The sequence below is a fragment of the Eucyclogobius newberryi genome, unplaced genomic scaffold (assembly GCF_026437365.1).
Source record: "Eucyclogobius newberryi isolate DKJ021-1_F unplaced genomic scaffold, fEucNew1.0.hap1 SCAF_3, whole genome shotgun sequence".
Classification (NCBI taxonomy): Eukaryota; Metazoa; Chordata; class Actinopteri; order Gobiiformes; family Gobiidae; genus Eucyclogobius; species Eucyclogobius newberryi.
The window spans coordinates 43,679,453-43,694,196 of NW_027315945.1; the positions used below are offsets into that span (position 1 = coordinate 43,679,453).

Below are 14,744 nucleotides of genomic sequence, written 5' to 3' on the forward strand. Positions count from 1 at the left end.
CTACTCTCTCTCACGCAGCTACTCTCTCTCATGCAGCTACTCACTCTCATGCAGCTACTCTCTCACGCAGCTACTCTCTCTCACGCAGCTACTTTCTCATGCAGCTACTGTCTCACGCAGCTACTCTCTCTCATGCAGCTACTCTCTCTCATGCAGCTACTCTCTCTCATGCAGCTACTCTCTCTCATGCAGCTACTCTCTCTCATGCAGCTACTCTCTCTCATGCAGCTACTCACTCTCATGCAGCTACTCTCTCACGCAGCTACTCTCTCTCACGCAGCTACTCTCTCATGCAGCTACTGTCTCACGCAGCTACTCTCTCTCATGCAGCTACTCTCTCTCATGCAGCTACTCTCTCTCACGCAGCTACTCTCTCATGCAGCTACTGTCTCACGCAGCTACTCTCTCTCATGCAGCTACTCTCTCTCATGCAGCTACTCTCTCTCATGCAGCTACTCTCTCTCATGCAGCTACTCTCTCTCATGCAGCTACTCTCTCTCATGCAGCTACTCTCTCATGCAGCTACTCTCTCTCATGCAGCTACTCTCTCACGCGGCTTCTCTCTCTCTCATGCAGCTATTCTCTCACGCAGCTACTCTCTCTCACGCAGCTACTCTCTCTCATGCAGCTACTCACTCTCATGCAGCTACTCTCTCACGCAGCTACTCTCTCTCACGCAGCTACTTTCTCATGCAGCTACTGTCTCACGCAGCTACTCTCTCTCATGCAGCTACTCTCTCTCATGCAGCTACTCTCTCTCATGCAGCTACTCTCTCTCATGCAGCTACTCTCTCTCATGCAGCTACTGTCTCTCATGCAGCTACTCTCTCTCATGCAGCTACTCACTCTCATGCAGCTACTCTCTCACGCAGCTACTCTCTCTCACGCAGCTACTCTCTCATGCAGCTACTGTCTCACGCAGCTACTCTCTCTCATGCAGCTACTCTCTCTCATGCAGCTACTCTCTCTCATGCAGCTACTCTCTCTCATGCAGCTACTCTCTCTCATGCAGCTACTCTCTCTCATGCAGCTACTCTCTCTCATGCAGCTACTCTCTCACGCGGCTTCTCTCTCTCTCATGCATCTATTCTCTCACGCAGCTACTCTCTCTCACGCAGCTACTCTCTCTCATGCAGCTACTCTCTCTCATGCAGCTACTCTCTCTCACGCAGCTACTTTCTCATGCAGCTACTGTCTCATGCAGCTACTCTCTCTCATGCAGCTACTCTCTCTCATGCAGCTACTCTCTCTCATGCAGCTACTCTCTCTCATGCAGCTACTCTCTCTCATGCAGCTACTCTCTCTCATGCAGCTACTCTCTCACGCGGCTTCTCTCTCTCTCATGCATCTATTCTCTCACGCAGCTACTCTCTCTCACGCAGCTACTCTCTCTCATGCAGCTACTCACTCTCATGCAGCTACTCTCTCACGCAGCTACTCTCTCTCACGCAGCTACTTTCTCATGCAGCTACTGTCTCACGCAGCTACTCTCTCTCATGCAGCTACTCTCTCTCATGCAGCTACTCTCTCTCATGCAGCTACTCTCTCTCATGCAGCTACTCTCTCTCATGCAGCTACTGTCTCTCATGCAGCTACTCTCTCTCATGCAGCTACTCACTCTCATGCAGCTACTCTCTCACGCAGCTACTCTCTCTCACGCAGCTACTCTCTCATGCAGCTACTGTCTCACGCAGCTACTCTCTCTCATGCAGCTACTCTCTCTCATGCAGCTACTCTCTCTCACGCAGCTACTCTCTCATGCAGCTACTGTCTCACGCAGCTACTCTCTCTCATGCAGCTACTCTCTCTCATGCAGCTACTCTCTCTCATGCAGCTACTCTCTCTCATGCAGCTACTCTCTCTCATGCAGCTACTCTCTCTCATGCAGCTACTCTCTCATGCAGCTACTCTCTCTCATGCAGCTACTCTCTCACGCGGCTTCTCTCTCTCTCATGCAGCTATTCTCTCACGCAGCTACTCTCTCTCACGCAGCTACTCTCTCTCATGCAGCTACTCACTCTCATGCAGCTACTCTCTCACGCAGCTACTCTCTCTCACGCAGCTACTTTCTCATGCAGCTACTGTCTCACGCAGCTACTCTCTCTCATGCAGCTACTCTCTCTCATGCAGCTACTCTCTCTCATGCAGCTACTCTCTCTCATGCAGCTACTCTCTCTCATGCAGCTACTGTCTCTCATGCAGCTACTCTCTCTCATGCAGCTACTCACTCTCATGCAGCTACTCTCTCACGCAGCTACTCTCTCTCACGCAGCTACTCTCTCATGCAGCTACTGTCTCACGCAGCTACTCTCTCTCATGCAGCTACTCTCTCTCATGCAGCTACTCTCTCTCATGCAGCTACTCTCTCTCACGCAGCTACTCTCTCATGCAGCTACTGTCTCACGCAGCTACTCTCTCTCATGCAGCTACTCTCTCTCATGCAGCTACTCTCTCTCATGCAGCTACTCTCTCTCATGCAGCTACTCTCTCTCATGCAGCTACTCTCTCTCATGCAGCTACTCTCTCATGCAGCTACTCTCTCTCATGCAGCTACTCTCTCACGCGGCTTCTCTCTCTCTCATGCAGCTATTCTCTCACGCAGCTACTCTCTCTCACGCAGCTACTCTCTCTCATGCAGCTACTCACTCTCATGCAGCTACTCTCTCACGCAGCTACTCTCTCTCACGCAGCTACTTTCTCATGCAGCTACTGTCTCACGCAGCTACTCTCTCTCATGCAGCTACTCTCTCTCATGCAGCTACTCTCTCTCATGCAGCTACTCTCTCTCATGCAGCTACTCTCTCTCATGCAGCTACTGTCTCTCATGCAGCTACTCTCTCTCATGCAGCTACTCACTCTCATGCAGCTACTCTCTCACGCAGCTACTCTCTCTCACGCAGCTACTCTCTCATGCAGCTACTGTCTCACGCAGCTACTCTCTCTCATGCAGCTACTCTCTCTCATGCAGCGACTCTCTCTCATGCAGCTACTCTCTCTCATGCAGCTACTCTCTCATCACCCCCTGATGACATCAGCAGGTGGAACATTTAAACTGTTGATATTTAAATCTTGACCTTATTTGGTTTTCCAGGAGTCTGAGGGGGCGGGACCAGGTGCTGGGGGGCGGGTCCTCGTCACCGGGGCGACGGGACTGCTGGGGCGGAGCCTGTGTCGACAGCTCCGTGATGATGGCTGGAGCGTCATAGCAACGGGCTTCAGCCGAGCCTCTCCCAGAATGCACCGCTGCGACCTGACGAGTGAAGAGCAAGTGCATCACCTTATACACACACACAAGGTACTTCTACTGCAAGTACTGCAAGTACTGCAAGTACTGCAAGTACTAATCACCTTATACACACACACAAGGTACTTCTACTGCAAGTACTGCAAGTACTGCAAGTACTGCAAGTACTAATCACCTTATACACACACACAAGGTACTTCTACTGCAAGTACTGCAAGTACTGCAAGTACTGCAAGTACTAATCACCTTATACACACACACAAGGTACTTCTACTGCAAGTACTGCAAGTACTAATCACCTTATAAGAAAAGATAAGATAATCCTTTAATGTCCACATAGGGACATGTGACATGTTGTCCCCACAGGGACATGTGACATGTTGTCCCCACAGGGACATGTGGTTGTTGTCCCCACAGGGACATGTGACATGTTGTCCCCACAGGGACATGTGACATGTTGTCCCCACAGGGACATGTGACATGTTGTCCCCACAGGGACATGTGACATGTTGTCCCCACAGGGACATGTGGTTGTTGTCCCCACAGGGACATGTGACATGTTGTCCCCACAGGGACATGTGACATGTTGTCCCCACAGGGACATGTGGTTGTTGTCCCCACAGGGACATGTGACATGTTGTCCCCACAGGGACATGTGACATGTTGTCCCCACAGGGACATGTGACATGTTGTCCCCACAGGGACATGTGACATGTTGTCCCCACAGGGACATGTGGTTGTTGCAGTAGAAACAGGAGGAAGTTTCAGAAACACTCTTAAAGGTGGAATGGACAATTTTTTTCAGCATTTTTTTTACCATATTTCCTCGTGTCGTGGATAAATCATTTGTCCTGCCACGTGTCAGTCAAAAAACGCACCTATCGCTCACCTGCAGCTGCGTCAGGCTCGTCCCCACGTTTCCGCGTGCCTAAGCGCATGGATCTATCATAATATAGTTCCCTCAGTGTACGGGACAAAATGAAGACGGAGAAAGACAGTTGGAGCTGACGCAGAAGTGGACAGAAATCTACGGGAGACAAGCGATGCGATGCGCTCCGTCGCGCTAATAAACAAACGCACGTGTGTGTTGTATCAGTCCACACGGGGGAGTGGCATGTGCACGGGGGAGTGGCATGTGCACGGGGGAGTGGCATGTGCACGGGGGAGTGGCATGTGCACGGGGGAGTGGCATGAGCACGGGGGAGTGGCATGAGCACTTCCACCTGAGTTCTTAAATCGCCGAAAAATCGTCCATACCGCCTTTAATATAAGAAGAACTCCTCTGTCTCAACAGGGACTGAGGAGGAGGAATAACATAAAATAGATAAATAAAAAGATAAAGATGAAAATAAGATAATAAATATAGCCGCAAGCGGCAATGATCGGCCCTCGCCACGCCGCACGAGGAGGGGGCGTGGCTAACGCGCCCCAATTGTCCTTGTATTACATCGACTGCTGAATCTGTGATTCACTTTGTTTTACATGAAAAAGACATTTTATTTTGAATTCTTTGTCCCACAGACACCGTGACTCTTAGAATAAAAATGTGTTTAACTTTGACGGTCCTGAAGATGAGTCTCACCACATTTCATCAGGTTCATATGTCTAACGCCCTGAGGGGGAGGAGTTTGTGAAAGTCTAAAGTGTAAACATGTTCTGGTGATTTCCCCATTGGAATAACATGGAAGGTTTATGTCATCGCTACGGCAACGACATCACAATTATGACATGAGTCTGAGCGACGATTTTGATGGAGATGCCATAATTGAATTGTGTGTCAAATTTCGTAAAATGTCTCAAAACTAAACATTAAACCTCCATATAAAACCTGCAGGGGGCGCTGTGGCGCCACATTCATGTATTTCACTTCAAGTAGTTTTAGGGCAAAGAGTTTAACAACTGGTTCTAATTTGAGGCAAACGGCAGAAATGTAAAATGGACATTTCTGAACTTGCAGCTCCAGTTTGAGCCGCTCAGAGACCGTGACAGGGTCAAAGTCATGAAAGAACTTTGGACGTCCCACGCCTCAGCACCATTTTCACCCAATTTCAGCTTTTTAGGGCCGACGCCCTGAGGGGGAGGAGTTTGTGAAAGTACCACGTTTGTAAAAACTCCCGAGTCATGCTTAGCCATTTTTGAACCAATATGGCCGACATTTGGTTGGACGGACGACGTTGCCGTAATAATATTTGTTACTTCTCTTGTCTCCATCTGCCTCTGCGCCAAATGTCATGATTCTACATCAGATTTTATTTTTGTCATTTCCAACCTCTCGATGCATTTTTGGAGCATTTGCGGCTGAAGAGCCAATTATTTCATTCTAGAAAAGAGAGATAGCCAGAATGTAGAGGGGCGTGTCCTGAGGGGCGTGTCCCGAGGGGCGTGTCCCGAGGGGCGTGTCCCGAGAAGAAGAATAATATTCCGATGCGAAAACAACGTTTCCCATTTTTCAAATATCATAAACTATACATTTTCCTCCCTCATGGTGTGGCTCCCTGGTCACTGACGCCCACTTTGTGTTTTTGGCCCTCTAAACAGTAATAATGTTACATTTTTGCATCACATGTTTATATGAACTGAACATAAAGAGATGGAACGTGTTCATGAGCTCCTTTGCACAAATGAGTGCTTTATATGTAAAGTGCTCTTTTAGTGCCACTTTTGCAGCGTTTACAACAGTAATGTTCCATTTTCCTACTATTAATTAGTCTGCACGGGGCGAGCGTGAGTGAAGGAGTGTTAGTCAGTGTTGGAAGTGGACGAGCGCTTTCACAGCCGTGCTTCACACGGCCTTACGGGACGTATAGGACGAATAGGACGAATAGGACGTATAGGACTCTCGCAGCTTGTGGCGCTCGGGCCTAATAATGATAATAAAATAAAAATAAAATAAAGTAAAAATAGCTAGCACAAGACTAGGTCATACTATTAGCAAAAACAAAATAGAACACACACTTTTACACGAGGTACTTCTACCTCAAGTACTGCATTGTGCACAACCTTCAGAGTTCTCTGAGCTAACTCTGAGGTCAATGCTAACTCTGAGCTAACTCTGAGGCCAATGCTAACTCTGAGCTAACTCTGAGGTCAATGCTAACTCTGAGCTAACTCTGAGGTCAATGCTAACTCTGAGGTCAATGCTAACTCTGAGCTAACTCTGAGGTCAATGCTAACTCTGAGGTCAATGCTAACTCTGAGCTAACTCTGAGGCCAATGCTAACTCTGAGGTCAATGCTAACTCTGAGCTAACTCTGAGGCCAATGCTAACTCTGAGGTCAATGCTAACTCTGAGCTAACTCTGAGGTCAATGCTAACTCTGAGCTAACTCTGAGGCCAATGCTAACTCTGAGCTAACTCTGAGGTCAATGCTAACTCTGAGCTAACTCTGAGGCCAATGCTAACTCTGAGCTAACTCTGAGGTCAATGCTAACTCTGAGGCCAATGCTAACTCTGAGCTAACTCTGAGGTCAATGCTAACTCTGAGCTAACTCTGAGGCCAATGCTAACTCTGAGCTAACTCTGAGGTCAATGCTAACTCTGAGGCCAATTCTAACTCTGAGGTCAATGCTAACTCTGAGCTAACTCTGAGGCCAATGCTAACTCTGAGCTAACTCTGAGGTCAATGCTAACTCTGAGCTAACTCTGAGGTCAATGCTAACTCTGAGCTAACTCTGAGGTCAATGCTAACTCTGAGGCCAATTCTAACTCTGAGGTCAATGCTAACTCTGAGGTCAATGCTAACTCTGAGCTAACTCTGAGGCCAATGCTAACTCTGAGGTCAATGCTAATTCTGAGCTAACTCTGAGGTCAATGCTAACTCTGAGGCCAATGCTAACTCTGAGCTAACTCTGAGGCCAATGCTAACTCTGAGCTAACTCTGAGGTCAATGCTAACTCTGAGGCCAATTCTAACTCTGAGGTCAATGCTAACTCTGAGGTCAATGCTAACTCTGAGCTAACTCTGAGACCAATGCTAACTCTGAGCTAACTCTGAGGTCAATGCTAACTCTGAGGCCAATGCTAACTCTGAGCTAACTCTGAGGTCAATTCTAACTCTGAGGCCAATGCTAACTCTGAGCTAACTCTGAGGCCAATGCTAACTCTGAGCTAACTCTGAGGCCAATGCTAACTCTGAGCTAACTCTGAGGTCAATGCTAACTCTGAGCTAACTCTGAGGCCAATGCTAACTCTGAGGTCAATGCTAACTCTGAGGCCAATGCTAACTCTGAGCTAACTCTGAGGTCAATGCTAACTCTGAGCTAACTCTGAGGCCAATGCTAACTCTGAGCTAACTCTGAGGTCAATGCTAACTCTGAGGCCAATTCTAACTCTGAGGTCAATGCTAACTCTGAGCTAACTCTGAGGCCAATGCTAACTCTGAGCTAACTCTGAGGTCAATGCTAACTCTGAGCTAACTCTGAGGTCAATGCTAACTCTGAGCTAACTCTGAGGTCAATGCTAACTCTGAGGCCAATTCTAACTCTGAGGTCAATGCTAACTCTGAGGTCAATGCTAACTCTGAGCTAACTCTGAGGCCAATGCTAACTCTGAGGTCAATGCTAATTCTGAGCTAATTCTGAGGTCAATGCTAACTCTGAGGCCAATGCTAACTCTGAGCTAACTCTGAGGCCAATGCTAACTCTGAGCTAACTCTGAGGTCAATGCTAACTCTGAGCTAACTCTGAGGTCAATGCTAACTCTGAGGCCAATTCTAACTCTGAGGTCAATGCTAACTCTGAGGTCAATGCTAACTCTGAGCTAACTCTGAGGCCAATGCTAACTCTGAGCTAACTCTGAGGTCAATGCTAACTCTGAGGCCAATGCTAACTCTGAGCTAACTCTGAGGTCAATTCTAACTCTGAGGCCAATGCTAACTCTGAGGCCAATGCTAACTCTGAGCTAACTCTGAGGTCAATTCTAACTCTGAGGCCAATGCTAACTCTGAGGCCAATGCTAACTCTGAGGCCAATGCTAACTCTGAGGTCAATGCTAACTCTGAGGTCAATGCTAACTCTGAGCTAACTCTGAGGCCAATGCTAACTCTGAGGTCAATGCTAATTCTGAGCTAACTCTGAGGTCAATGCTAACTCTGAGGCCAATGCTAACTCTGAGCTAACTCTGAGGCCAATGCTAACTCTGAGGCCAATGCTAACTCTGAGGTCAATGCTAACTCTGAGCTAACTCTGAGGTCAATGCTAACTCTGAGGCCAATGCTAACTCTGAGGCCAATTCTAACTCTGAGGTCAATGCTAACTCTGAGGTCAATGCTAACTCTGAGCTAACTCTGAGGCCAATGCTAACTCTGAGGCCAATGCTAATTCTGAGGTCAATGCTAATTCTGAGCTAACTCTGAGGTCAATGCTAACTCTGAGGCCAATGCTAACTCTGAGGCCAATGCTAATTCTGAGCTAACTCTGAGGTCAATGCTAACTCTGAGGCCAATGCTAACTCTGAGGCCAATGCTAATTCTGAGGTCAATGCTAATTCTGAGCTAACTCTGAGGTCAATGCTAACTCTGAGGCCAATGCTAACTCTGAGGCCAATGCTAACTCTGAGCTAACTCTGAGGTCAATGCTAACTCTGAGGCCAATGCTAACTCTGAGCTAACTCTGAGGCCAATGCTAACTCTGAGGCCAATGCTAACTCTGAGGCCAATGCTAACTCTGAGGTCAATGCTAACTCTGAGGTCAATGCTAACTCTGAGGTCAATGCTAACTCTGAGGCCAATTCTAACTCTGAGGTCAATGCTAACTCTGAGCTAACTCTGAGGCCAATGCTAACTCTGAGGCCAATGCTAACTCTGAGGTCAATGCTAACTCTGAGCTAACTCTGAGGCCAATGCTAACTCTGAGGCCAATGCTAACTCTGAGGCCAATGCTAACTCTGAGGCCAATGCTAACTCTGAGGCCAATGCTATCTCTGAGGTCAATGCTAACTCTGAGCTAACTCTGAGGTCAATGCTAACTCTGAGGCCAATGCTAACTCTGAGCTAACTCTGAAGTCAATGCTAACTCTGAGGTCAATGCTAACTCTGAGGCCAATGCTAACTCTGAGCTAACTCTGAAGTCAATGCTAACTCTGAGGTCAATGCTAACTCTGAGGCCAATGCTAACTCTGAGCTAACTCTGAGGTCAATGCTAACTCTGAGGTCAATGCTAACTCTGAGGCAATGGCTAACTCTGAGCTAACTCTGAGGTCAATGCTAACTCTGAGCTTACTCTGAGGTCAATGCTAACTCTGAGCTAACTCTGAGGCCAATGCTAACTCTGAGCTAACTCTGAGGTCAATGCTAACTCCAAGCTATCTCTGAGGTCAATGCTAACTCTGAGCTAACTCTGAGGTCAATGCTAACTCTGAGGTCAATGCTAACTCTGAGCTAACTCTGAGGTCAATGCTAACTGAGGCCAACACTAACTCTGAGGCCAATGCTAACTCTGAGGCCAATGCTAACTCTGAGCTAACTCTGAGGGCAATGCTAACTCTGAGGCCAATGCTAATTTTGCGCTAACTCTGAGGCTAATGCTAACTCTGCGCTACCTCTGAGGCTTACGCTAACTCTGCGCTTCCTCTGAGGCTAACGTTAACTCTGCGCTTCCTCTGAGGCTAATGCTAACGCTGCGCTTCCTCTGAGGCTAATGCTAACTCTGCGCTTCCTCTGAGGCTAATGCTAACTCTACGCTTCCTCTGAGGCCAATGCTAACTCTGAGTTACCTCTGAGGCCAATGCTAACTCTGAGGCCAATGCTAACTTTGCGCTACCTCTGAGGCTAATGCTAACTCTGTGCTACCTCTGAGGCTTACGCTAACTCTGTGCTACCTCTGAGGCTTACGCTAACTCTGCGCTTCCTCTGAGGCTAATGCTAATTCTGCGCTACCTCTGATGCTTACGCTAACTCTGCGCTTCCTCTGAGGCTAATGCTAACTCTGCGCTTCCTCTGTGGCTTATGCTAACTCTGAGCTACCTCTGAGGCTAATGCTAACTCTTGAGCTACCTCTGAAGCTAATGCTAACTCTCCCATTGGCGCTGGAACCGAATTTGACCCTCTCATGTTGCATGTTTCAGCCTGAGGTCATCGTTCACTGCGCCGCCGAACGCCGGCCTGACGTCGTTGAGCGATCGTCTGACTCCGCCCTCAACCTCAACGTACACGCCACCGCTGTGCTCGCCAAGGAGGCCGGTAGGACCTCTGACCTCTGCCTTATGACCTCTTGAGTGACCTCTGACCTTTGCATGGTTTGTGGTTTTCAGCCTCGTGCGGCTCGTTCTTGCTTTACATCAGCACAGATTATGTGTTTGACGGACGCAACCCGCCCTACGGCGAGGACGACGCCCCCAACCCTCTGAACCTGTATGGGCGGAGCAAGATGGAGGGCGAGCGGGAGGCCACTCGACACTGCCCCGGTACTGCCCCGGACTGACCCAGGACTAAACCAGGTCTAAACCAGGTCTAAACCAGGTCTAAACCAGAACTAAACCAGGTCTAAACCAGGTCTAAACCAGGTCTAAACCAGGACTAAAGCAGGTCTAAACCAGGTCTAAACCAGGTCTAAACCAGAACTAAACCAGGTCTAAACCGGGTCTATACCGGGTCTATACCGGGTCTATACCGGGTCTAAACCGGGTCTAAACCGGGTCTAAACCGGGACTAAACCGGGTCTAAACCGGGTCTAAACCAGGTCTAAACCAGGTCTAAACCAGGACTAAACCAGGACTAAACCAGGTCTAAACCATGTCTAAACCATGTCTAAACCAGAACTAAACCAGGTCTAAACCAGGTCTAAACCAGGTCTAAACCAGAACTAAACCAGGTCTAAACCAGGTCTAAACCAGGTCTAAACCAGGTCTAAACCAGGACTAAACCAGGACTAAACCAGGACTAAACCAGGTCTAAACCATGTCTAAACCAGAACTAAACCAGGTCTAAACCAGGTCTAAACCAGGTCTAAACCAGGACTAAACCATGTCTAAACCATGTCTAAACCAGGTCTAAACCAGGTCTAAACCAGGTCTAAACCAGGACTAAACCAGGTCTAAACCAGGACTAAACCAGAACTAAACCATGTCTAAACCAGGCCTAAACCAGGACTAAACCAGGTCTAAACCAGGTCTAAACCAGGTCTAAACCAGGACTAAACCAGGACTAAAGCAGGTCTAAACCAGGTCTAAACCAGAACTAAACCATGTCTAAACCAGGTCTAAACCAGGTCTAAACCAGGTCTAAACCAGAACTAAACCAGGTCTAAACCAGGTCTAAACCAGGTCTAAACCAGGACTAAACCAGGTCTAAACCAGGTCTAAACCAGGACTAAACCAGGACTAAACCATGTCTAAACCAGGTCTAAACCATGTCTAAACCATGTCTAAACCAGGTCTAAACCAGGTCTAAACCAGGTCTAAACCAGGACTAAACCAGGTCTAAACCAGGTCTAAACCAGGACTAAACCAGGACTAAACCAGGACTAAACCAGGACTAAACCAGGCCTAAACCAGGACTAAACCATGTCTAAACCAGGTCTAAACCATGTCTAAACCATGTCTAAACCAGGTCTAAACCAGGTCTAAACCAGGTCTAAACCAGGTCTAAACCAGGTCTAAACCAGGTCTAAACCAGGACTAAACCATGTCTAAACCATGTCTAAACCAGGTCTAAACCAGAACTAAACCAGGTCTAAACCAGGTCTAAACCAGGTCTAAACCAGGACTAAACCAGGTCTAAACCAGGTCTAAACCAGGACTAAACCAGGACTAAACCAGGACTAAACCAGGTCTAAACCAGGACTAAACCAGGACTAAACCAGGTCTAAACCATGTCTAAACCAGGACTAAACCAGGACTAAACCAGGTCTAAACCAGAACTAAACCAGGTCTAAACCAGGTCTAAACCAGGTCTAAACCAGGTCTAAACCAGGACTAAACCAGGACTAAACCAGGTCTAAACCAGGTCTAAACCAGAACTAAACCAGGTCTAAACCAGGTCTAAACCAGGTCTAAACCAGGACTAAACCATGTCTAAACCATGTCTAAACCAGGTCTAAACCAGGTCTAAACCAGGTCTAAACCAGAACTAAACCAGGTCTAAACCAGGTCTAAACCAGGACTAAACCAGGTCTAAACCAGGTCTAAACCAGGACTAAACCAGGTCTAAACCAGGTCTAAACCAGGTCTAAACCGGGTCTAAACCGGGTCTAAACCGGGTCTAAACCGGGTCTATACCGGGTCTATACCGGGTCTAAACCGGGTCTAAACCGGGTCTATACCGGGTCTATACCGGGTCTAAACCGGGTCTAAACCGGGTCTAAACCGGGTCTAAACCGGGACTAAACCGGGTCTAAACCAGGACTAAACCGGGTCTAAACCAGGACTAAACCGGGTCTAAACCGGGTCTAACCCGTTCCCCTCAGACTCGGTGATCCTTCGTGTGCCCGTCCTCTTTGGTGAGGTGGAGCGAGTGTCCGAGAGTGCAGTGACCGCTCTCTGGACTTCGATCTTGGACTCGACCCAGACCTGCTCCGTGGACCACGTCCAGCAGCGTTTTCCCACTGAAGTCCGAGACGTGGCCCGAGTCTGCAGCCAGATCTGCTCCAGGCGTCGACAGGTACTGGACCCGGACTGGACCGGGACTGGACCGGGACTGGACCGGGACTGGACCCGGACCAGGACTGGACCTGGACCGGACCAGGACTGGACCGGGACTGGACCCGGACTGGACCCGGACTGGACCCGGACTGGACCGGGACTGGACCCGGACTGGACCCGGACTGGACCTGGACTGGACCCGGACTGGACCCGGACTGGACCGGGACTGGACCCGGACTGGACTCGGACTGGACCGGGACTGGACCCGGACTGGACCAGGACTGGACCGGGACCGGACTCGGACTGGACCGGGACTGGACTCGGACTGGACCGGGACTGGACCCGGACTGGACCGGGACTGGACCGGGACCCAGGACTGGACCAGGATGTGTCTCAGATGTGTCTCTCTTCAGGACCCGTCTCTTCGTGGCGTCCTCCACTTCTCGGGGACAGAACAGATGACTAAATATGAAATGACCAGAGCCGTGGCCGAGGCCTTCAAGCTTCCGTCTGACCACATCGTCGCGGTAACGACTCTCTTTTCTCTCTCGTATTGACCCGGTGTAACTTCCTGTGTAACTTCCTGTGTGACTTCCTGTGTGACTTCCTGTGTAACTTCCTGTGTAACTTCCTGTGTAACTTCCTGTAACTTCCTGTTTCTTCTGCGCAGGCCACTGACCCCGCCCCTGGCTCCGCCTCTCGGCCTCAGAACGCTCGTCTGGACTGTTCCCGCCTCCAGCTGCTCGGACTCAGCGTCCAGCCTCGGCCCTTCAGAGCCGCCATCTTAGATTGTCTCTGGCCCTTCACTCCTGACCGGCGCTGGAGGCAAACTGTGTTTCACTGAGGCTCCTAAGGGCCCCTGAGGCTCTTGAGGCTCCTGAGGGCTCTTGAGGCTCCTAAGGGTCTCTGAGGGCTCCTGAAGGCTCCTTAGGGCTCCTGAGGGCTCTTGAGGCTCCTGAGGGCCCCTGAGGCTCCTGACGGCTCTTGAGGCTCCTGAGGGCTCTTGAGGCTCCTGAGGGCCCCTGAGGGCTCCTGAAGGCTCCTGAGGCTCCTGAGGGCTCCTGAGGGCCCTTGAGGCTCCTGAGGGCTCCTGAGGGCCCTTGAGGCCCCTGAGGCTCCTGAGGGCCCTTGAGATTCCTGAGGCTCCTGAGGGCTCCTGAGGGCCCTTGAGGCTCCTGAGGCTCCTGAGGGCTCCTGAGGGCCCTTGAGGCTTCTGAGGCTCCTGAGGGCTCTTGAGGGCCCTTGAGGCCCTTGAGGCTCCTGAGGCTCCTGAGGGCCCTTGAGGAAAACTTCACTCAATAATAACACGAATAAATGCACAAAAACACACTTAACACTTTGAAATAATTAAAAAACTGATCAAATAATTTAATAAAGAACGTGTTATTCACTCTACGACCCCGTGTTGACTCTGTTGACTCTGTGTTGACTCTGTTGACTCTGTGTTGACTGTGTTGACTCCGTGTTGACTGTGTTGACTCCGTGTTGACTGTGTTGACTCTGTGTTGACTGTGTTGACTCCGTGTTGACTGTGTTGACTCTGTGTTGACTCTGTGTTGACTGTGTTGACTCTGTGTTGACTGTGTTGACTCTGTGTTGACTGTGTTGACTCTGCGTTGACTCCGTGTTGACTCTGCGTTGACTCCGTGTTGACTCTGCGTTGACTCCGTGTTGACTCTGCGTTGACTCCGTGTTGACTCTGTGTTGACTCCGTGTTGACTCTGCGTTGACTCCGTGTTGACTCAGTGTTGACTCCGTGTTGACTCCACGTTGACTCCGCGTTGACTCAGTGTTGACTCTGTTGACTCCGTGTTGACTCTGTTGACGCCGCGTTGATTCCGCGTTGACTCTGTGTTGACTGTGTTGACTCCGTGTTGACTGTGTTGACTCTGTGTTGACTCTGTGTTGACTCTGTGTTGACTGTG

The 14,744-nt window shown here is 49.4% G+C and overlaps 1 protein-coding gene across 2 annotated transcripts in view; it reads left to right on the forward strand.

Annotated features, from left to right (window-relative positions):
• The window catches only part of mat2b (methionine adenosyltransferase 2 non-catalytic beta subunit methionine), a 33,090-nt gene extending 18,894 nt beyond the window's left edge, over nt 1–14,196 (forward strand). Inside the window, exons 2-7 of one of the 2 annotated variants that reach the window (XM_072461152.1) lie at nt 3,092–3,295; nt 10,306–10,420; nt 10,492–10,644; nt 12,645–12,838; nt 13,233–13,346; nt 13,490–14,196. In XM_072461152.1, coding sequence (XP_072317253.1) covers nt 3,092–3,295; nt 10,306–10,420; nt 10,492–10,644; nt 12,645–12,838; nt 13,233–13,346; nt 13,490–13,663 — 954 coding nt within the window. In that variant the 3' untranslated portion in view covers nt 13,664–14,196. The remainder of the gene's footprint in view (nt 1–3,091; nt 3,296–10,305; nt 10,421–10,491; nt 10,645–12,644; nt 12,839–13,232; nt 13,347–13,489) is intronic. The other variant, XM_072461153.1, reaches the window with a different exon arrangement.
• The last annotated feature ends 548 nt before the right edge of the window (nt 14,197–14,744 follow it).